This window comes from Micropterus salmoides, unplaced genomic scaffold (assembly GCF_014851395.1).
Source record: "Micropterus salmoides isolate LMB-PRFRI ecotype aquatic unplaced genomic scaffold, ASM1485139v1 Ms_hic_scaffold_7, whole genome shotgun sequence".
NCBI lineage: Eukaryota > Metazoa > Chordata > Actinopteri > Centrarchiformes > Centrarchidae > Micropterus > Micropterus salmoides.
In genome coordinates, this window is record NW_024044459.1 from 6,662,838 (window position 1) to 6,686,560 (window position 23,723).

At 41.6% G+C, this 23,723-nt stretch overlaps 1 protein-coding gene across 2 annotated transcripts; it reads left to right on the top strand.

Moving 5' to 3' along the window:
- The first annotated feature begins 400 nt into the window (after nt 1-400).
- specc1la (sperm antigen with calponin homology and coiled-coil domains 1-like a) lies at nt 401-23,183 on the top strand. Of its 2 annotated transcripts, none has more exons than XR_005442549.1 (16): nt 401-771; nt 6,370-6,532; nt 6,645-6,783; nt 6,869-8,499; nt 8,914-9,121; nt 9,983-10,056; nt 10,725-10,900; nt 11,171-11,334; nt 11,752-11,870; nt 13,826-13,916; nt 14,558-14,647; nt 14,758-14,917; nt 15,182-15,284; nt 19,221-19,368; nt 19,452-19,511; nt 19,970-20,050. XR_005442549.1 is itself a non-coding variant. In XM_038704591.1 (16 exons), exons 2-16 carry the CDS (start codon nt 6,407-6,409, stop codon nt 20,057-20,059), a joined length of 3,348 nt encoding a protein of 1,115 aa, XP_038560519.1. In that variant the 5' UTR covers nt 403-771; nt 6,370-6,406; the 3' UTR covers nt 20,060-23,183. The 2 variants fall into 2 exon arrangements, 1 of the variants encoding a protein (XP_038560519.1); XM_038704591.1 differs by having other exon boundaries at nt 403-771; nt 19,221-19,337; nt 19,970-23,183.
- The last annotated feature ends 540 nt before the right edge of the window (nt 23,184-23,723 follow it).

Here is a 23,723-nt window from a genome sequence, read left to right on the forward strand (position 1 = left end):
AAGCGAATTACACATTTACTGTGTCTGGGCTTTGGTGGTCCAGTGGTACCTGGGTGTGTTCCCCGCGTGACATGTTAATACAGTGGTTCTCAAACCTTTTCACATCAAGGACCCCCAATCTGACACAAATAAGACCACGGACCCCCATTTTGTACCAGGGTCACCCATCTGATAGGATTTTTGCTTTCAAAACCCAATGCCAAAAAAGTTACACATTCTGTCATTGTGTTTCTTTTGAATGTAATTATAGTGATAATAAATTATTCCCCTTTTAGCTGGGGACCCCCTGGAACCCCCTCAAGGACCCCCTTGAGAACCACTGTGTTGATGCACACATTTACAATAATGTAATGGTAAATTAAAAGGTAAATATGGTATTTCCTCTAATTGAAGGAGTGTGATTGGGTGATTATGAATTTATAAAGTTTAATTAAGAGAAGAAGAAGAGGAGGTGAATGAAGTTGGTGCAGACTTGGTTGAAGAGAAGCTGCGCAGACCTTTGGCCCAGCTAGGAGTAATTTAGAGACAATAATAAATAAAGTCCTGGATATTTAAACATCCTGTACAGGGGGTGATGCTGAGATGATGCAACCAGAGGAGGGGGCAGAGGATCATCCGGCTGCTGCCAACAGTAAGGGGCTGACATCTGAAACCGATGCTGCCTGCCCTCTCAGTCTGAAGTTGTGAATTTCCCGAAATGGTAGCGACCGCATATGAACATTCATCGGACCTCCGTCAACCTGTCAAACAGGGAAATTAGGAGAACCTCAGGTATGAATATTTTATTCGTTTACTGAAAGAGCGATGTCTTTTTGCCGGCTGTGCTAACATCGTTAGCCTAACGATAGCATTAGCAACCTAACGTTAAGCTTTGCTATTGTTTACTGACAGCTGAGGTAAAATAACTGACAGAAAAGAAACAAACAAACCTACTCTAAAGGTACGCATGCTCGCGCTGTTCGTTTTGTTTGTTTTAAACACAGCGAGAATTATTGTTTTAACCCTCTAACCAGATTTTTGTTCAGCGGTCAAGCTAGAAAAATTAACTTGGCTCTGTACTGTGAATTATTTCAAAATAAGTCTTAACGTTAAGCCTTAAGTCTCAACGTGTTGACATGTTGCCTCCAGTGTCATACATAATTTAATGGCTTTCTTGGCTATGGGTTTAAAGCAATTCAGTGATACATTTGGTTGTACTGTTAGTGTACTGCTAGTACTCCGCACGTCTTGGCAAGACCACCTATAATTATTATTTGAAAAAAGTTGGTAAAGCTAAGTCTTAAAAGCCTTTGGCTCCACAGTCACCTGGAAATATCCCTTTCACTTGCCAATACATAGCTGCAGTATGAAGCCACATTACATCTGTTATCTATCCACTATACAATACCTCTAACTATTGACTGCTCTATGTTCACATTATCTCGTTCTACCTGAGTTTTATTATATAGTATTATTGTGTCAGTAAAAGTTGTCTGAGGTGTCTAGCTCGGTGCCTTTGTTTTGAAAGCGTGTGGCCAAACAGGAAGTGAAGTTACTGAACGTCCCTGTGTGCCTGATGATAAAGCTAACTAGCTAGCTGGGTTATCTCCTTGGTTTTAAGTTGCCATTTGGTCTCTATCATGATAGTACCGACGTTTGCTTACTCCGTAGAGCCTGGTAGTCGTGAACCTGAAAGGTCTAGTTGGTAAAGTATGTGCTTGTGTGGTTGAATGATACACTGTTGGGCTAACGTTAGCCGTGGTGCTAATGTAGGTGTAGCCAAGAACAATGTGAATTTGCCATCCCCCAGAGGAGAGTCAACAGTGAACTGATGTTGCAGCGTGTCAGTGCCTTGGCTGACTCAAACAGCATACTATTGCAGAGCTGTGTGTATCTTGACTCAACCCCCTTCTTTCGCGCGTAACGTTAGTCAATTCATTAAAAAAACTTTTTTTTTTTTTTTTTTTTTAAATCAGGTGACCGCAGATGTTTCCTGGAATAGCTTGGAAAAACAATATTTCACAGCCCACTCTTTAAATCAGTGTCCAGGAGATGTGAGTAATGAGACGCTGCAGTCTTGGAAACTTTGCCCCCAAGTGACTTTGAAAAAGGGGAAAGAAAGACATGCATTTCCAAGACAAATTTATAGTTTCGAGCAAACACATGCTCTGTTTGATTCAACTTAATAAAGATGATTACATTTTTAGTAGCTTTTGGCATGGCAACTTTTAAGTGGAAGGTGGGTGAGGATTTGCAAAACACATCTCAATATATTCTGTACTTGTACAAATATGAATGCTGTGGATGGTCTTGCTTCTACAATACCATGTTAATGCTGATGATGTGAAAAGTGCCAAAGAGGGAAATATGCTAGGCTTGCTGATCCTCCATTTGTATCAGCATGTTATACTAGCATTGAAATACCGAGACTGTTGCTTGTCATTTGGCTGAAGGCTACACCATAATATATATTATATCCTAGCTGTAATATATATGTATATTATGTATATTACAGCTGGGACAGGCAATTTATTTAGAGGTACTATTTGTTATATTTGTTGAAATTCTCTGTACATCTTGACAGCAATCAATAAATCAAATGCACAGACACAAAAATGAACAGAAATCCGGTATCTGTGGCTGTTGCAGCACTGCAGTAAGCACGGCCAATCATTTCATTCGCCTACCTACCTGTCTGCCTATGCCATGGAAATGTGCTTTGGAGGGAGGCCCTGAAGGGGTGGGGGGTTCTGTTGGTTGCTTTCAACATCTAGATGTTCTCCAACATTGCCTTCCCCTGCTTTAATAGTGAGGCATAGGTTTGACAGTGTCCGCTCTGTCTCAGGCAGACTGGTGCCTGCTTGTCCTTGTACACACAATCACCTTTGTAGGGTAGATTTTTTTTTTTTTTTTTTTTTTTTTTTTTTACTAGAGACGCCACCACCAGAAACTGCTGTTATGGCAAGGAAGTGCCTCCTTACAGTTAAAATTAAAGCACGAATAAGGAAGGCGAGCAGGGGACGGGTATTAATGAGTTTTTAGACCACTACTACCCCCACTTTCTTCTCTACCCAGAATTTTGTTCAGCTGTCTGTGAAGAAACACTACACACACTTGTTCTTTTGGACAACCGTGGATCCATTGCAACACTAAAATCAAATACTGTAGCTGTTTAATTTGAATCAGTGACATTACCTTCTGAGTTGAGGTGTTTTGCATGTAAATAATTCTGTTGACACCCTCTGTGTGATGGACTTATTTTTTTATATTGAAAAGGAAAAATTAGTACAGTTTACATAATCATACCCTCACTGGCCAATGATGTGGAATTATTAGTTTTGTTTTGTACCATCACAGAAACATGCTTATAGCCCAGTGTGTATACATTCATGGTGTATGAATTATTGTTTTAAGAGTATTTAAAATGGTACACACATCTTTTTTGCAGAGTGAGAGAGTGCCCCATTTTGCTTCACTTCTGGTCCCCAGCCTGCGCTCCCATGTCTGTTCAGATCCAAATAAAAAGAGCTGTGCTCTAGCTAGCAGCTCTCTGTTTCAGACATCTGCTTTGACACACATTCAGCTATTCAGAAAACTGGCTAGTTGTTAAGTGCACATGTCAGTGCTCAGGGAAAACGCCCTGCCAAACGTATGTGTTATGGATAAATACATGCAGTACACAGTTGGGTATGCAAAGATATATTACAGATAAGGAATATAATTCCTTTCTTTATATTACTTAACAATTCAGCTGGAGACGTTTGTTTGGTTGGTGGCATATACTATGAGTTTAGTAGCTGCAGTGGTGCTGATACACATTTGAATGTTCTTTGTTTCTTTGTGACCAAAAGGTTTGTGTTTTTAAAACGAACAGCAACAAAAAGTAAGAAGACTCGCACAGCAGGACTGTAGACGTTCTGGCAATGACAGACTGACAGACAACAAAATTAATCAATTATTTATAGCTTCACTGCATGTATAATTTAAGATAACCTGTCAGCATACAAAGTCTCGGTATGGGTAACATAGTGAGAACAGGACAGACATGAAATATCAAACGCATGTTCTCAAAGTATGGCCACGACATAAAGCTTCTAAAATAAGGTGAGGCCTGTGGGGATGTAGATTCAACTCGGGAAGCTTTGACCTATTAAAAGACACTGACTGGGGAAAGATGCATGGTGTAAATTCAGAATTAACATTTTGAATGGTCAAAGAGGTTGCAGATGTAAACACAATATACTTCAAATATTCTATGCATGTAGGTTGTATTGAAGTACAGGTTTGTTTCCGTGACTAAATTATATACACCTCTGCAGAGCTGTAGAGTCTAGTCCAGCTGAGACACATTTACTGTTTCCTCCACATGAGGCAGGGAAGATTGTTTCTTTTGTTTGCTTGCGGCTCTTTGTAAACTGTCTGTGGTCTGATGGTATGTGGCACATATATGGTGTCTTTGAACAGAAACAACAGTTTTTGTAAGCATGAGTAAAGATTGCAAAAGTTCTGCAACTTGAAAAATATAAATTTTTATCTTTAAGTCCAATCAGACTCTGAAGGCCACTTTTAACCCGAAAGAAATAATAAGCCAAATAAATATCCTCTCTGCAGGAAAAAAAACACAAAAAGTTCAACTCTCAGAAGGCGCAAGATGACAGATTGAAAATAACATCTGTACCAAGGAAACACAGCTGAAATCTATTAGAAAAGTATTTTGTTTTTGAATAAAGCACACTTGTGGTTTAGTAGCAGGTTATTTTGGATTCTCTGGAAGTATCAGGAGAGATCAGATGCCTCAGATGTGAGCTACAGATCTCCACCTGCTCCGACTGTGTTAGATTGGTGATTCATTTTTGTCGTGTGTAATTTATCTAGCTAAGATTCAAGGAAATGTTTCAGTGAGTTGTCTAAACATTTGTGCTCCTGCTACAATTCATTGGTCAGCTTCTCACAGTGTTCTATTTAAAGTCTGATTTACTGCTGATATTTGATTATATTTATTTCCGTATCCAAACAACAAACTTCTGGAAAACAAAAAATGAAAACAGAGCACTGACTCTGAGATAGATCGTATCTGGGTTTCCTATGTATAAAATAAATAACTTCAGCTCACTGTTTCCTCTTAAGAGCCATAGTGCACCTCTAGGACATCCAAATCTGTGCTAAAGCACTTACTCGTTGTCTCCAGCTGTGTCCCAAATCATTTTTTTTTTCTTGCTATCATGGCATCAAGTCAGGGTCTTTTCAGACTTTGACGCAACATGTGAACAATACTGAATAAAGCCTCCTGTGTTTTCTAAAAGCTTTTATTTGGTTACCGCCAGTTTCAACACCTTGTTCGCTGCCAAATGAACACCAGATACAAAAATGCACCAGACAACTCCAAGCTTCATTTGCTAAAGTTTGGGAGAATATTTTTGTATCACCTGCTACTAATTCAATACACATTACACACTCACCAAATTATGTTGAAGAATTTGCCCCGTTAAACTCTTCTGGGTTATCAGGTTGAGCAGCGGTAATTGTGAACTGGTGTGAGTACATCTTGCACGAACATGGCACTAAATGATTCCTTGACATTGCAAGATGAGATGCAGTGCATCAGACCAGTTGCCCAGTTACAGACTCATATTTTTGCCTCTCAGAATATGACTGCAGTTGTGTTGGTTTGGGCTTTCACTTTGATCTGTTAAGGAATCTACATTTCCTTTTTTGGCTTTGCTCACTACACTAGAAAAACCCTATCTTACTGATCTTTGTCTGTTCTAAGGAGTAGATTGTAAGGCCACATTCTTTCCACACCAACCACACACAGAGATTAAACTGAGGCTTTATCAGTGTCATCGTTGTTGCAGCTGACAGGCAAGTGAAACTCTGAACTGACTGAACTATCACCAGTGCACGAGAGCCATCTAGTGGAGGTTTTGGTTGGCCTTTGAAAGCCACTGTTTCAGTGTTTACATAACATTCCTGTATCTGGGGTGGTCCCATACAGCTGTCTTATCAGCTTCCAAACTGTGGTGAAGACAAAATTATTGGAATCATCGCAAGTACCACACAAGTTTTCATGTGTAACGATGTAAATATAAATAAACACCATTTTTTTTTAAACTTCACTATATACATTCAGTTATCATTGTAGGCATCAGAATAAGCAAAATTATCCACCGCCTCCCAAACACCAGCCACCTAGAACAAATTTCAAATCACAGAGGCAGACGGGGAGAAACACATTTTCTAGAAGTGCTCAGCTATTCAATGTGGTCTCAGTGTTTTCTAGTGTTTAGGGAATAGCGTCTGTGGAAAGAATTCCTCATCCCATGGAAAACTGGAGCTATCACTCTGATTGCTGACATACATTACCTTTCTCCTCCCTCCTTTTGTGCACAGATTGAGCTGTAAATGTATCAGCATCAGAGAGCTCAGTATGAAGAAGTCGGTCCGGCCAGCGGTGAGTAAGGTGAGCGGAGATCGAGGGAAGGCAGAGGCCGCGGCTGCCACTGGGCCCGGAAAACCTGCAGCCAAGACCAGCACCACCGCACCTCTGTCTAAGGTAAGACTCATCTCGTGATGGACGGGTTAGTGTTGATAAATGCTGGTTTAAATTTGACTTAATTTTCTTGTGAATTTAAAGTGAATATGTTGATATATTATTTTCCCACCAGGTGAAGAGCAATGATGATCTTTTAGCAGCTATGGCTGGAGGAAATCCTGCATCAAATAATGCTGTCACCAAGGCCAAGAGGACTGCCTCTATTGGGACTAATGCTAGCAACCTAGACAGCAAGCCAAAGACAACATCAGGTATATATTCCATGCCTAGGTGTTAATTTAATCTTTAATGATGTTGATTGCAAGTGTAAAGGATTACTTTTTTCTCTTTTACCAGGTACTTCATCCAAGCGGTCGACAGCTTCGATCTCAAAGGAGACAAATTCATCAAGGGACCGTCTCCGGACATCCAGGACCTCAGCCAATAAGAAGCAGTTAGTATCAGGGACTGTAGCAGGGGATGTGGCCTCAGGGAAGCGCTCTCGCGGCCAGATCCTGGCAGAGTCTGATGGCCGTATGAGCAAGTCCAAATCCGATGGCCAGATCAGTGATAAGGTGGCTCTGGAGGCCAAAGTAAAAGACCTGGTGGGTTTGGCTAAAAGCAAAGACGTGGAGATCCTCCACCTTCGCAGCGAGCTGAGGGACATGAGGGCCCAGCTTGGCTTGGGAGGGAACGAAGCAATGCCCCAGGAAGAAGCTGGGGAGGAAGAGAAGCCCCAGGTGTCAGTCATCACAGCAGCAGACGTGGAGTCCACTCTTATTCTCTTACAAGAGCAGAACCAGGCCATCAGAGAGGAGCTGAACCTGCTCAAGAGTGAGAACCGAATGCTAAAGGACCGGCTCAATGCGCTGGGCTTCTCTCTGGAGCAGAGGCTGGATGGGTCTGACAAGCTGTTTAACTACGCCTCCCTGAGCCCGGACCTGGCAGCAGGCAGCGGGCAGAGCGATGGCGGAGGAACAGGAACGCTGACCTCCTCAGTTGAAGGCTCTGCCCCCGGCTCTTTGGAGGATCTGCTCACAGGACACCAACATGGAGGCTCGGCAGACAACCTCGACAGTGAATCTAGCGAGGTCTACCAGGCAGTCACCTCCAGTGATGACGCTCTGGACGCCCCGTCTGGAGCCTCCTCATCATCCGAGTCGGAGTGCGCCCCCAGCAGGGAGTGCTCACGGAGAGGCAGCAGTGGCAATGCCAGCGAGGTGTCAGTGGCCTGTCTGACAGAGCGCATCCACCAGATGGAAGAGAACCAGCATAGCACTGCTGAGGAGCTCCAGGCCACATTACAGGAGCTGGCTGACCTGCAGCAAATCACCCAGGAGCTGAACGGAGAGAACGAGCGGCTAGGCGAAGAGAAGGTGATCCTCATGGATTCCCTGTGCCAACAGAGCGACAAGCTGGAGCTGTACGGTCGACAGATTGAGTACCTGCGCTCTCTGCTGGATGAGCATCATATATCGTATGTGCTAGAGGAGGACATCAAGAGTGGCCGCTACATGGAGCTGGAGCAGCGCTACGCAGACCTGGCAGATAATGCCCGCTTTGATAGAGAGCAGCTGCTGGGGGTTCAACAGCACCTGTCCAACACGCTGAAGATGGCTGAACAGGACAACGCAGAGGCCCAGGAGATGATCGGAGCACTGAAAGAGAGAAACCACCAGATGGAGCGCATCATGGAGTCAGAGCGACAGGGTCGAGCTGCCATGGCGGCCACACTTGAGGAGTACAAGGCAGCAGTGAGCAATGACCAGGCGGAGCTGAGCCGTTGCAGAACCCAGCTGGACCAGGAGAGGCAGAGGGTGGCCGAGCTGTACTCTCTTCACACTGCAGGGGACAAAAATGACATCTGCCAGCTGCTTGAAGGAGTTCGTCTGGGGAAAGAAGAGGCTGAGGCCAAGGCGGCGAAGTTGCAGGAGGAGCTGGAACAAGCCCACAGTGAACTCACCCGGCTGCAGGAGACCTGCAGTAAGGTTAGTTAAAACTTGAAAGAGCTTTTGAGATGTAAAATCTCAGGCTATTACAGAGACAATTTGTGTGAGGCATCAATTTTCCTGAAGCCATAAGATGCTAAATTGGTGTGTTTGACCTAAATGAAACTTTAATCTAGGGTGCAAGAGTTTTTGGGTCACCAAAATGAGTGCGCCTTTTCTTGTCTATGGAGCAGAGCCAGATTTGACCTTGAAAATGTCACAAATTCAGCATTCCTCTCCAACATTACACTAGGCAGAGGATAACTGTGGCGATGTGTAGTTCAGAAGAACACTGTACACAGTACATCTCTATAAATTACAGTATGACGCTGCTGGAGCTTTATTGCACATTAGTCAGCTAATGAATTCATGGCTTGTTAATTAAATGAAGGATACCCCTCTTCCTGTGTGCAGCTGGACAGGGAATACAGAGACTTCCAGGAACAGGTGCAGCAGCAGATGGCCGAGCAGGAGCGCGCGCTGGAGAAGCAGCGCGGGGAGCTGCAGGAGAAAGAGACTGAGATCGCAGACATGAAGGAAACCATCTTTGAGCTGGAGGATGAGGTAGAGCAGCACCGAGCTCTTAAACTCCACGACAACCTCATCATCACAGACCTTGAGAGTAAGTGGGCTGGACACGCAGTCAAAAGTGTAAACATGTTCTAATGGTCAACCTTTGACTGGCTATATCATGTTTACTCAGGCAGGCAGCCAGTGATCCTGTAGAGATCCTGTTATGTGAAACCACTCATCTACTAAGAATAACTGGTTTGATTGGAGGGATAGTTCGGATTTATTTAAAGTGGGGTTGTATGAGGGACTTCTCCATAGTCCGCGTATTTACCTGCAGTGGCTGCTGGTCATGTACATCCCCCTATTTGGAGAAGCAGACAGGAGTGCTGGCATGGAAGCAATGGGGCAGCAGCAAAAACATATTTTAGCCACCTAAAAGAAGGATCGCCTAAAAACGTACTGTACGCTATATCTACAACATTTTCATATTTTACCTTGCCATCAAACAGCCCTTTCTGACAGAGAGCTGGAGCTGATAACATTTTGCTCTTCAACGTAATTTTACCTCGCAGAAGAAACTAGCGGTAGACCAGCAACTCCTGTGTTCTGCGAGGTTAAAGAGAGCATAAGTGTACATAATGGCTTCAGTCCCCTGTCAGAAGAGGGTAAAGTGGTGAAAATGTTCTAAATATAGCATTTTAATTATGCAGTACTATTGCTTTGCTTCTATGCCGGTACTCCTGAGTCTTTCTCTAAACTGGGTGTTTGCCAACCGCCATCTACAGCGGGTAATTGACCGACTATGGTTAAGTACCTCGTACAGCCTCACTTCAAAACTCTTCACCAAATCATCACTGCCATCAATTGTTGTCAAGTCTTCAGACTAACAGCAGTAAGTTATGTGTGTTATTGAGTCAGTCTGTTCTGTGGCATGTTAATACCACCAACATGTATTTATTTCCTATTTCAGACTCTGTGAAGAAGCTGCAGGACCAGAAGCACGACATGGAGAGAGAGATTAAGATTCTTCACCGCAGACTGAGGGTAAGAGAGCTGCAGGGGGGCACTGGGCTACGTGAGGACAAGCGCTTTTAGTGCCAGGATTTTTTGCTTTTAGTACACTTGAAGAAAGGAAGATGCCAAACTGCAGCAGTTTTAGGCTAGTTCTTAGAAAAAAAAGTTAATATATCTGGACACTGGTTAAAACCAATGCTGAGAAGTAAACACTCTTCTGCTGTTGGCCTGACTCCAGACACAGCAGGCAGCTGTTTTTACTGAAAAAAGTTCCCTTCATGCTACCTACCCAGTACCAAACAGCAAGTTAGCAACTAGCTGATGAAGATAGTGGAGGATTTAGCAGCTAAAGAGCCAGATATTTCTCTCAGGTTTGCTGAGATCAAAGCAGAGCTAAAAGGAGAGTGAGTATTGGACTAAACATCAGGTGGCCAGAAACACGACTGTTAAATGAATGCTTATGTTTCTCTGTTTCTGCTGGATGTGTAAATAAGTGAATGTTTGCTAACAAGTTCACCATATTAACTTCATGTGATGATAATATGTCAGCTTGTTCCGGTGCCCCCAAATGTCCACAAAAATCATTACCTAATGCTAAATAATCCGATTTACCCATTTTGCCTAAATCATGTTCAGCTTTCTGCTCTCTGCTGTTGTATCACTGTCTGTGTGTGTCTGTGTGCGGTTTGTGTGCGCAGGAGGAGTCGATGGAGTGGCGTCAGTTCCAGGCTGATCTGCAGACAGCCGTTGTCATTGCTAATGACATCAAGTCCGAAGCACAGGAGGAGATTGGAGACCTGCGGCGCCGGCTGCAGGAAGCCCTGGAGAAGAATGAGAAGCTGAGCAAAGAGCTGGACGAGGTCAAGAGCCGCAAGTAAGACCCACAGAGAGACGTTCGGAAGAGCTCCAGTCACACTGACATGATCTGTCGTATGTTTATAAACAAAAAGAGAGAACATTTAAAGTTGCATATTTGATGCTGATGAATCCCACAGTTTACTGACCAAATAATAAATTAATTTTAAATAATTTCACTATAATTGACAGACATGATACGGACTGAATAAGTTTCTCAAACCATTCTGTACACAGCTTAGGAGCTCTAGATGTGTATATACTGAGTAGATTCCTGTGTGTCTCCCAGGCAGGACGAGGAGAGAGGTAGAGTGTATAACTACATGAATGCCGTGGAGAGGGACCTGGCTGCTCTCAGACAGGGGATGGGTCTCAGCCGGCGATCCTCCACCTCCTCAGAGCCCTCGCCCACCGTCAAAACACTCATCAAGAGCTTCGACAGTGCCTCACAAAGTAACACAATCATAAGATGCTTCCCTTTACTCTTTGTTTTAATAATAATTTGACAATGCAACTTAATTGTTATTTATTTATTCCCCATTGCTGTACATGAAGTCATATGCCAAGATGCTTTTTGACTGAGTTCTGCATCCGTTTCAAAGACTGATCTAAAAAAAAATAAAAAAAATCCTAGCTTTAATTTTAGATTTTGATAGAACGGATTATCAGATGTAAATTCTATTTATTATGCAGTAAGATGAATTTGTTTTGGCGAACCATCCAAGTTCAGCATTTGTTCATGCAGCAGAAACTTTAATAGACGAGGCTACTAATGCAGTTCATGACATCAGGAGTATATTTGGTCTCTATTTGTGTGGAGCAGGTCTAAACGGAGCTGCATGTATTGGTTCTTTTTCAATCTTTACTTAGGTCCCCCTACCAATGGTGCCACTGTGGCTCCAACAGCCTCAGCTGCCCCGCTACCACGCACCCCGCTCAGCCCCAGTCCTATGAAGACGCCCCCAGCAGCTGCTGTTTCACCCATACAGGTACAAGGCTATGAATATGTTCCTTTTTTCCCCTGTTACCTTACCATTTTATTGGCTAGTTAGGAACTTTATTTTCCACAATGTGAAAAGTCGTCATTAAAAAAAAACAAAACAACACAAGACAGTTGATGAGGACAGATATCTTAGAGACACTTAGTATCAACAAACAAAATGGTTCTAAAACATTTAAATATAGTTATTAAAAATAAAAATGGACAGAGGGACTGGATGCAAGATTTAGTTTGTAACAACTGCTACAAAGTTCTTGCACCTGAAAGGCTCTGATAAGCTCTTGATAAAAAAAGATTTTGTTGAATCAATATTATTATTTTTTTATGTAGGAAATTTTACAGAGTACAGGTGACTAACAGTGTACAGGGTTTTTTTTCCACAGTGAAAAGTTTTTGAAAGAGGCAGGTTATGCATTTAATATTCTAATAAACAAAGCCTTTCCTGCTCTCTCTTTATCTGCTGCAGTTGGTTGCCTGCGTACATTGTAAATATGAGACACTCCCTGTCCTTAGGTGAATAGCCATTTCTTGTTTTATATTGACCCAGAGCCTAAAGAGTACTTGAACAGAAGTTTGCCACAGTTGACTACAGTATACTCTCAGATGTGAACATCTAGCCTACTCATTATGATACACATTTTGCATAATATTCAGTATAATAAAAATCGTCAGGTTTCCATACTAATTTGATTAGAGTGGGAGACCCAGGTTCAGTTCCCACTGCGACTCGTCCAACAATGTTTCCCCGAGCAAGACACTTAACCCCTAGTCGCTCCAGAGGCGTGCGAACTCTGACATATATAGCAATTGTAAGTTGCTTTGGATAAAAGCGTCAGCTAAAGGAGTAAAATGTGAATTAGAGAAGACACCTTTACCATTTTGTTCAATAAAGCTCACCTGAAGCAGTGTTGCGCAACCGTGGAATAAAATGATGCACTGAACACAGTGAACATTATTTTTCTTAATAATTGGTCCAAATTACTTTTTCTAGTAACACTGTGACCATACATTACATATGTGGTATAATTTGTTACATTAAAATACTCATAATTCCCAGAAAGCCATGTTTCCAGAACATCCTTTTTAATGAGCTAGGAAAAAGAGCTCTGTTTTCAGCTTTATTTTATTTTGTAATTCTCTTCGTTTAAGAAGTAGGGTATTTTTCTTCACCAATAAAGGAACAGTTACAGGTGGGATATTTGATTCCGGAGTACCATGACAAATATCATGATATAGAGCGAACAATGACATAGCACGTAATGTAACTAACACTAGCCAGGTTGTGGGAAAAAGAAAACTGTTGCTACAGTTGCTGCTGCCAAGCTAGCATGCAGAGAGGACGAGTCAGCACAGACCGCAATACTTGCAGCTTTCCTGCTTATATAGCTAACATTAAAACAACAGCGCATCTTGGCGAACTAGAAAATAAGTTGTATATCCATCGCCGAGTCATTTAACGTTACCAATGTTAAACTTCTTTTTTTAATTTAATCCCAACACCCCTTCTCTATTGGAGGCATTTTAACCTCCAACCAGGCTGTCATTGCAAATAAGAATTGGCTCTTAACTGACCTTCCTGGTAAAATAAAGGTAAAATAAAAACCTGACGCACAAATCATGGCTGGAAGAGTGTTGTGTGGCTTGTTTTCCCATTTACAGAGCCAGGGCTGTCTACAGACACCAGATTCCAGACAGCAAAATGGAGAGCTAGCCGACCGTGAGGAGATATTCACTGGATTTGACAAAAAGACATGGATTAGAATTGCTTACCCCACCTTTAGTCCTTCAGTTTTTCTGAAAAATGCAAAATCACTATATGTGGAGATTGATGGCTTTTGGAGTATTGCCATTTACTGGATTTATATATTTTCCGTTGTATTATTCTCAACCAAGACGACTCACACACTTTGTAATGCAGACAGCTGTTATTTGTTGTTGTTTCAGAGACACTCCATAACTGGGTCTATGTCAGCTGCCAAGCCGCTCTCCTCCATGAGTGATAAGAGGCCCAGCTACACAGACATCACCATGCCAGGTGAGGCAGCTGTCACTGTGATAACTTAAATACACAACTTAAACACACTGTAGAAATAATGACACTTTCTTTAATTCAGAACTTTCACTCAGAAATGTAGATATGAATCTGTAAAAGATCTATAATAATAATGTACTTTTAAATATGAGTCACACACCGGATATGCCAGAGTCCTTCGTCCTCTGCTGTACCTCTGTCACAGTAAAACTATCTTAACGATTAATGGGAATGGACCGCCCCTGCTGTCGTGAGAAATAGCACGACAGTTTTTCCCCAGAAGCCTGGAGTTGGGAGTTGCAGGTTTACTGTATATTGACTTACTGATTTAGTTAATCAAAACACTAGAATGAAGGATAAGAGGGAAATAATGAGCCACCATATATAGTAAATTTTCCCTCCGTTCATTCTCACTAGTAATGAGTTCAAGTGTTTCATGTGAACGTGCGGTCTTCGCCATAGCCTCCAGTGTTCCATTTATTTTCCCCTGATTTATTGTTTTCTTGCGGAGCAAAGCAGCGTTGTTCGTCAGCATTCCCTAAACTCAGAGGGGCTGGAATGTGGCTCTTTACTGACCCTGTTACATCTAATTTCAGAGGAAGTCCCTTACAGAAACATATATAAATGCTTTGATTTATCCACAGCTGAGCACCTCCTCAGGGGAACCTCAGCTAGCCGGCCTCCGTCTGCCCTCCAGAGGGTCTCCAACATGGACTCCACTAAGGCAATCTCAGGTTAGAGATGCTAGTAAAGTTACATGAACTTGTTATAAACCTTTTATAAACTAACTCAGTCACTAGTTTAGTAAAGAAAAGTCTAAAGTCTTCTCCCCTGTTCTGCGCAGTGTCCCGCCGGAGCAGTGAGGAGATAAAGAGGGACATGTCTGCTTCAGACGGGGCCTCCTCAACCTCCCTGTTGGCTATGAGTACTGCCTCCTCCCCGCTCTCCCTGTCCTCCTCCTCCCCCACCGCCTCCATCACTCCCACAGCACGCAGCCGCCTAAGGTATCACCTCCTGGGGCACTCACTCATCTGTATATTGTGCTCACACTTAACGTCAGTGTCTTTATTTTCAATCTCGGTTGACTGTGTGACGTCACCTCCTCTTACTGTAGTTTCGATTGGTCTGCTGACAAAACATACAGCCGGTGACAGCTTTCCTAGCTCACTTAGCAAACATGCTTACCATCTAATCTGTTTGTCTTACTGACATCGTAAATGTTTTAAAACTGTGTTTGTTTACATGTCCCTTCTGTGCGTCTGATACAGAGAAGAGAGAAAGGACCCACTGTCAGCACTGGCCAGAGAGTACGGAGGCTCCAAGAGAAATGCTTTGCTAAAGTGGTGCCAGAAGAAGACTGAGGGTTATCAGGTGGGTTCCTGTCTTGTCACTGGACGATACCAGCTGTCCAAAAGTGTCTATAACTCCTCTCTGATGGCTTTGGCAAAAACGGACAATAAAAAATAAACATATCCAACAGGCGTTGGAGTACTACTGAATATGTGAGAAAAGTAAGATAAAAGCAAGAAAAGAAAAGAGTAATTCATTCCTTCATGGCAGGATGGACTGCCCTGGATTAAATATGGCGACACAAATATGTATTTGTGGTGTGTCGCCAGTTCAGCGCAAAGATAACTAAAGAAAACAGTCTCTGGAGAGCTACAAGAACAGGCAGCAGCACAGAGAGCACAGTTTTCCTTCTACTGGGTATAAGCTTTATCATAGAATGATTAATTTCTGCTACATGTTTGAAATTGATCTTTATGTCTGTCTGGGTGCTTAGTTAATAATAATGCATTGTACAAAATATGAAAAGGAGGTAAACATTTTCTTTTATATTATTATTTTTGTTACTAGACCCATACACATTAACAAGAGGCTAATCATTTAATGTCTGGACAGTGAGAAAAATATTCATCTTGAACCCTGTCCCTGAGCAGAAAAGCTATGATCCTTAAAATTTCACTCCCGATTGATTAAGCAACACCTGTGGTTACTGGTGGTAACAGCAAGCACAGTTTCAAACTACAGCTCCCAGAATTCTGGAGGCAGGAAACGCTCTTTGAGCAGCTGTTTTATCAGAAATACAACAGGAAGAGGGACTGGTGTATCTGCTTACAATGTAACCAAACAAACTTGTTTTTATAAAGAAGTCGGTCAATAATCTTTTTCCATGAGGTCATGAGCGACCTCCATCTGATTGCATAAGACAGACGACATGAGGCGTTTTCCACATAACAGCAGGGCGCAGTAAGGAGGTGGTCACCTTGCTCAGGAGTTTGAGGAATGCAGCCTCTCTCCTTCAACTCTTCATCTAATGGCTTTCTGGCTTCTCCTTGTTGTTTCCCTGCAACATTTAAATCTGCTCAGCTGTCAAAAGATGCCGACAATGACCGTTGTCTTTGTATTTTGTGTAGAAATACTGGGTTTGCATTAACAGTAAACAGTGAGGTTGAACTTAATGAGTTATAATTAAAATAAGTAAAGCAGGATTACAGGCTGCATCATTTCCTGTGAGTCCCTTGTGCATAGCTAGGCAATTAGAATCCAGCTCCGGAAAGGTGGACTCTACACTAACAATGAAAACAACTTTATACAGATGTAATTGCAAAATGTAAATGCATTACAGGGCTGCAGGAAAAAATACCAACCACAAGTGTTATCAAAAAACAGAGTTTGATTTAAGGAATATCTTTAGGATTATAATTTTAACTCTCGAATCGTGGTGTGTCTCTTTCTTGGTCTTTTCTTGTCTTCCGGTTCGGTCTAGCGTGATGGTGTTGCTACGGATGCATAGCGTTGTGGTGACTGCTCTCTTATTTGTTGATTGTAGTGAGGCCTCAGACAGACCTGCTTAAATATGTGCAGACACAATAAATGCTGAAGCATTGACCTAGACTGGCACTACCACTCTGATGTAGGTTGTGGTTTTCATGACACCACCATGTTTTTCCGTGTAATGTGCAACATGTAACACATCCTGTCTGCCTGACAGATGATGATGAAAACACGATGCTTCTCTGACTTATTGTGTACTATCTAGATTGTAGTTGTGACACTGAGGAACTTTAGCATACATAAAACCTTAGTGGTTGTTTTGAACTCACATTTACAGCCCCTGCAAAGGTCAGATGACGGCTGATGGTGGAAAAGATTATTTTATTGCGCCATCCCATACCTATATTTTCAGCCTCACCCTAATCACCAAGGTGATTCCAGAGTGAAAGCGGGGGAGGTTACTTCATTAAATTTTTATAGTTCCATGTCTAAGTAGTCCCTTCTGGCTAAGATCTTTGAAGGTAAATGTTCAAAACCGTTTAAGGAGTTTATGTAAAAATGCCGGGGAGTCTGGGCTAGGTGTTAGCAAGGTATATTTTCTATTTCTAGCCTCTTATTTCATTCTCATTTCATTCTCCACCTTATTTAGTGTTTACTCACTAATTGAGTCTGCTCCCTTTCCCTTCATCTCCCCCCCACACACGCACACGCCTACACCTCTGCTGCAAACACACCGGCTTGTCTCGTCTCTTCCTGTCTTTCTCCCCCTGTATGTGTCTTCTCTGTTGACTTTCTTCATCAGCAGTATGTTTTATAAAGTCGCTGAAAAGACACAGAACTTGTTTTCTAGATTTTTCCACGCGCAATTCCATTTACAGCAGCAGGTGTGCCGCATGTAGAGGAGACTTGTTAACGATGTAGCCTATGAAACCAAATCAGTGTGGTAGCAAATGACATCCGGTGTGTTGACTGTCGCTTTACTAGGTCCGTGTTTATAAAATGTCCACCATGTCTGTGTCTGTAGGGATGGGGATCGAGAGCCGGTTCCAAAATTTCTGAAAACCTGAAAAGGTTCGAGCTTATCGATACTGCTATCAAGACTTGCGGGTCCTATGATGTACGCTAGCTTGGCATTAGCTAAATGTTAAAAACAAGCTAAATAGAAAGCTATCTGTCTGGAGCACAGACTGGTCTGTAGCCTTAAAAACTCAGCTGCTGGCTGAGACAAACCAGCCGCTCCACCTTCTACCTGGTAACGTTACCTGCAGCCAGGAGAGAGGAGGAGGGACTGATACAGACTGATGTTATTCTTTCTGAACGTCACTCACTACTTGTGATGTCAGATAAAGTTATTGAGTTACTTTGCTGTTGTAAACATTAATGTTGCTGCTCTAGAAACAACATTTAGCTGTATTTAAAATATTAAATTAAAGGCAGTTAATATGTACACTTCAATATATTTATTTATCGCAAGTGATATGTCATCTCAGTATGTAACGTTATCACACATTGAATATTTTCCTCATACCGTGCCGGCCTACCTCATGCCCGTTGGGTCTGGTCTTACCAAATAACCATCACTAAATAATAGTAAAGTATCGATAGTGGTATCTATAAAGAATTGGATCGTTAAGCAGTCTCAATAAGGGTATCTATATCAATAAAAATTAACGATCCCCATCCCTAGACTTGTGTCTGTGTTTCCCTGCAAAATGTTAAAATGGGTCACCAAATATACCTGGGGAGCCGTTAATATACCCCAAGTAAAGTTTATGTGTGGGGAAACACTGTTCTATCTGATCAGGCATGGTTAGGAAAGGTGTCATGGGAGGGTTTGGCCAAATTGTAGGCTGTGTCTAATATGATTCAGATTCAGCTTTCACAACTAAAGCTGGATTTAAATTCTGGTAAAACAAAGGTAATGCTAAGCCCAAAAAGCCTGTGAATACTTTTCATATTATTACTGCTCAAGGAAAGAAGTTTCAAGTTGTCTCGTGTTATAAATATCCCAGTATTTGGCTTGATGACAGCCTTTCTTTTCAAACCCCCGGCTGATAATCTTGTTAAAAAGATAAGATTGATGCTAGAGTTTTATTTCAGAAACAAGTCCTGTTTTTCCTTTATAGCCAGAAAAAGAGTGGTATCTGCTATGTTTTTTTGTTTTTTTACCGGTTCTTGATTACGCCGATCTATTAGTAAAATTAGTAAATATGGGTAAAATAAAAAAAAGAAGTGATATGGAAAAGTGATGTTGATATTCACTTCATATAAAATCCCCAGATTTTCATCATATTGAGCTGCTTTTCAATGTGGTTAAAGCTTTTTAAATGGTTCCATGAATTTATTGTGACTATAATATTGTTGACAGCCTGTAGTACACAGTGGCCGGCAGTGGTATCCATGACCTTCGATAAAATGTTGTACCCTCTATGCTCGGATAAGGCCCAGAAATAGTTTTTTAGTCCTGAACTGTAACTGTTCTGTCGAGTTGAATCAATGTTTTAACGGATCGTCACTTTATTTTTTCAGAACATTGATATCACAAACTTCAGCAGCAGCTGGAATGATGGCCTGGCCTTCTGCGCCGTTCTCCACACCTACCTGCCTGCACACATCCCCTACCAAGAGCTCACCAGCCAAGAGAAGGCAAGTAGAGCTCCCAGGAAAGGCCCGACCTGTAAGCCATTATGACCACACCATTACAGTTGTTAGAATACTGTCCACTGTGTTGAACTGTGACTCTCTCTCTACTTTTCTCAGAGGAGAAACTTCACCTTAGCATTCCAGGCTGCAGAGAGTGTGGGCATCAAATGCACTTTGGTAAGCTTTATCAGATTACTTTATTACGTGTGAGCAAAACCAAAATAAGAGAGACTATATATATTTTTTTCATCCTTTTCTGATATGCCACCCTAAATACATTTCAACCACTGACATTGCTAATTCGAATCATTAAGAGATGAACTACTGTATGTTTTGCAACTATACAATGTGTCATCCATAGTTATGCTTGTAACCTGCTGGTGTGTCAGTCATTACAAACAAAAGCTGTACAGCTAGACATTGTTTATACCCACAGAACTTTATTTTAAATTTCAGCCACACCTTGATCCATGGATGACGTTTGCTCAGTTATTATAGAGATGCTGCTTTGTTTCCATGTACACTCACCAAATTAATTCTTTATCTATAATAAAGTATGTCGTGTTTTTGGTGTGATAGAAATCTTCAGTTTAGCAGTTTTTGATCCTCCTTAACTGACTATTTCTCCATTCCAGGACATAAATGAGATGGTGCACACAGAGAGGCCAGACTGGCAAAGCGTCATGACTTATGTCACGGCCATCTACAAGTACTTTGAGACCTGACTTCACCATCTTCCCCTCCCTGTTCCTGCAGCACAATCAGAGCAAGCTCTCCTGAGCTCGCAGCAACCTTTCAACCCCGCTGTCAACTGTTATACCTCACACCCTCTCCCCCACACCACAGCGACACCCTGTCACGCTGCATGTCGGTCCACAGTATTTAGCGACACTAAAGGCAGACCAGAACCTCACTGGACACACAGCTAATCCATCCTCCCAGTGCAGCGTCAAAGGCGCTTTGTGTAGAGTTTGGGCTTTCCTGTATGTCTACCGTTACACTAGTAAGCCATGCCTCTGGTAGAAGCCTAGCGAACCAAGTATTAACTGACGAGCGATGAAATCCTGCAGATCACCTTTGCCTTCAGTTCACGTCTGAAGGAGCAGCAGGAAAAAGAAAACCAAGTCTCAGTGCCTTCTACCTGGCTTTTCCTGGCAAATAATATTCCTTCACAGTTAACCCAGTTTGCACGGTGTTAAGGGGGGAATTCCTGCAAATCCGATTTTCAACGTTCTTTGCAAGAGGATTCATTTTCATAAACGGTCACAATGTTTTTTCTTTTGTTGGTTGTGAATATTTTTGTGTAACTCATCAGCTTTCTAAAGAACAACAAACCAAACGAGCCAGTGATGTTGGAATTCCCCCCACAACCCTGAAAATCCCCATCGAAAGGAATTCAGACAGATGCAGCCTTTTTGCACGAAGTCTTCCAGACGTTACAGTATGATACAGATGCCTCTCTTTCAATGGAAAAAGTGCCTGTGTGGATTTTGATGCTGGAAACCAGGATATGAACACTCTCTGTGGGCCAATCGTGAAGATTTGAGGAGTTGTTGCCAAATATGTTTTCAGAGCCTTTTGATTTCAGCAGCACAAACACACTCATGATGGTTTTACACTAAAGGTCTCATGGACTGCTAATAATTTGATGTGTATGGAGTTGAACGCTAAACCATATAATGTGAGTGTTTGTGTTTTGTAGGCCTGCATTTGCCATCTTGCACTTAGACTTCTTTCAGTAGGCACATACAGCTCACTGCATCAGTTCATCATAAATATAAGTAGCATTTGTTTGTTTTTAATTATAAAATGTCTGTTGACTGAGTTCTGTTCAGATCAGAGAGCCTTAAACTTTATAAGCCTGGGACTCTAATTTGTGAAATAGCGTGTCACCCAGGGCCCTCATTTTGGGAGAATGTGCTCTAGTATTTGGAAACCAGCAGTGACAGATTCATAGGTGAAGACTCGCTTTATTTCAATGCAGCGTCTCATTAAAAAGGAATACTTCCGCTTATTAGGAAATACACTTATTTACTTTCTTGCCGAATTTGATATGACTTTCATGCCTGAACGTTAAATATAAAGCTAGAACCAGGAGATTTTGTGTGTTTGATGCTGATGTTGTGTTAGACATTTTTGAAATTAGTGTGAGTAACCATTACTATAGAGATCCTTTGTAGCACACAGTGTAATTTCATTTGTCTGATTTCAGTCAGCAACATTGATTTTTGTGGGTAACACTTTGGGTCCCCCTATTTAGTAAGCAGTATAAATACAATACATTATGCAGCTATAAGGACATTTAAGGCAGTTTTATATACACTTAAATCTGCTTACAACTACATTATAGTGTGTTATAGACCGTTTATTAAATGTTTATATACTGTTTGTAAATGCTAAACAGGGGGGACTTAAAACATAGTGTTGCCATGTAATGCTGTGTGAATGCTGTGAGTTTATTGTGCCTCAACATACCAAGTTCACTGTATTTATTTGCATGGATTCCAGACATTGTAGTGAGGTCATTGCTTTATTTGTGTGCCTGAAGTGTATATGAACATATCACACATACAGTTTAGTAGATGCACTGAGATAAGCTTTTTTTGTTTAACTCCACACCCATTTCCTGCCTTAACAGTTTCCGCGAGTGAACCTGACGCTTCAAACTCTGGCTATCTCAACCAGGCTATGTGTCACAGCGTGGAAATTTGTTTCTAAAACAAGGTCCATCTTGTTTGGGCCTCTTGATGAACACTAATAGAAAGTGACTGTGAGAAACTGGTTGGACGTGTCTGGTGAAGGTGACTGCACACTGTTGGTTTGGATCAGATGGGGCTGCCAAAGGGTATCCGTAGCAACATCAGAAGCAACATTTTTGTCTCGATTTTGAAGCACATCCTGCCGTGCCGTTTGCCAAGCCACCTTGTGACAATGTGTCCAGCTGCATTAGATATTCAGTGATTTAAAGTTAGCACAAGAGCCTCCAAAAAGGACAGTTCCTTTTTTTTTTTTGTGTACGAGAGAGTGCGAGTGAGTTATTTAATGGCATTTGAAAAAGCATTGGCTCTCTGTTGATAGGGCTTTGTGATGCTGAGGATTATCAGCCAATGTTTTTATTGTGTTTTGCTTGATTCCACCGCTGGCCCACATGTTTTATTGCTCCCGACAGGAACGTCTGAAAGCTACAGAAAGATCTGAAACCTCTCCGTCCTGGAAGTGGAATGTGTTTTGATCACGCTTTAGTGATCCTGGGACTTTACGAGGACCAGCGCATGTTGACGTGGAGTGATTGATGAACACTGAGCCCGGCCTGTTGAGGAGAGACCAGAGAGCTGGCAAAAGCTAGGAAGCACATTCCACCTCCACATGATACAGCCGTAAGGGACATGTTACAGTAGTGTTTGGGACCTGACGTGATGCCCTTTAAGTGTATAGCTTTACCACAGCGAGCAAAGCAAATGTGAACGGTGCATTATAGGGTCCTTTTTATCACTCTACATTTATTTTTCTTTTGGTTTACTTGAAAATGCTCTGAGAATTCCACTGAACCTGCTTAAGTTTGTTAACTTTTTGTTTCCGTGTTGCCTTTTTTACAATCCATGCTAGATATTGTTTTTGGTGAGGATTTTCTAAGAGAGTATCCTGATCACACTACATGCAGTGCTGAAATTGTCCCTTAGCAAAGAATAGAGCTGAATGAATAAATTTGTGTGTGTATGTGTAGGGACTAAGCTACAGTATTAAGTGCACACTATGATGATAATCAGTTGTAAAAAAAATTTATGCTGTTTGGATTTGTGGTGTTTTATTTTTTCTGGCAGTAGTTATAAAAGACCATTGAAACAGCCATGGTTGTTGTCATCAATCTCTTGGCTGGTATTCAACTTTACCTGTGTAAACGAAGTTACATGACACTCAGTATTGAATGCTGCATTTCATTGAAATGGCAATTACAGTGTAAGGAAATGTCTAGATAAACCAGATTACATTTTATTTAAAAAACTTCTAAGAAACTATCTTGATAAACCAGATTGTATTCCATTTAAACAACAATTAAAGTGAAAGTAAATCTCTAGATAAACCAGATTACATTTGGAAGGAAATGTCTAGATAAACCAGATTACATTTTATTTAGACAACGATTTAGGAAATGTCTAGATAAACCAGATTACATTTTATTTAAACAACAATTTAGGAAATGTCTAGATAAACCAGATTACATTTTATTTAAACAACAATTTAGGAAATGTCTAGATAAACCAGATTACATTTTATTTAGACAACGATTTAGGAAATGTCTAGATAAACCAGATTACATTTTATTTAAACAACAATTTAGGAAATGTCTAGATAAACCAGATTACATTTTATTTAGACAACGATTTAGGA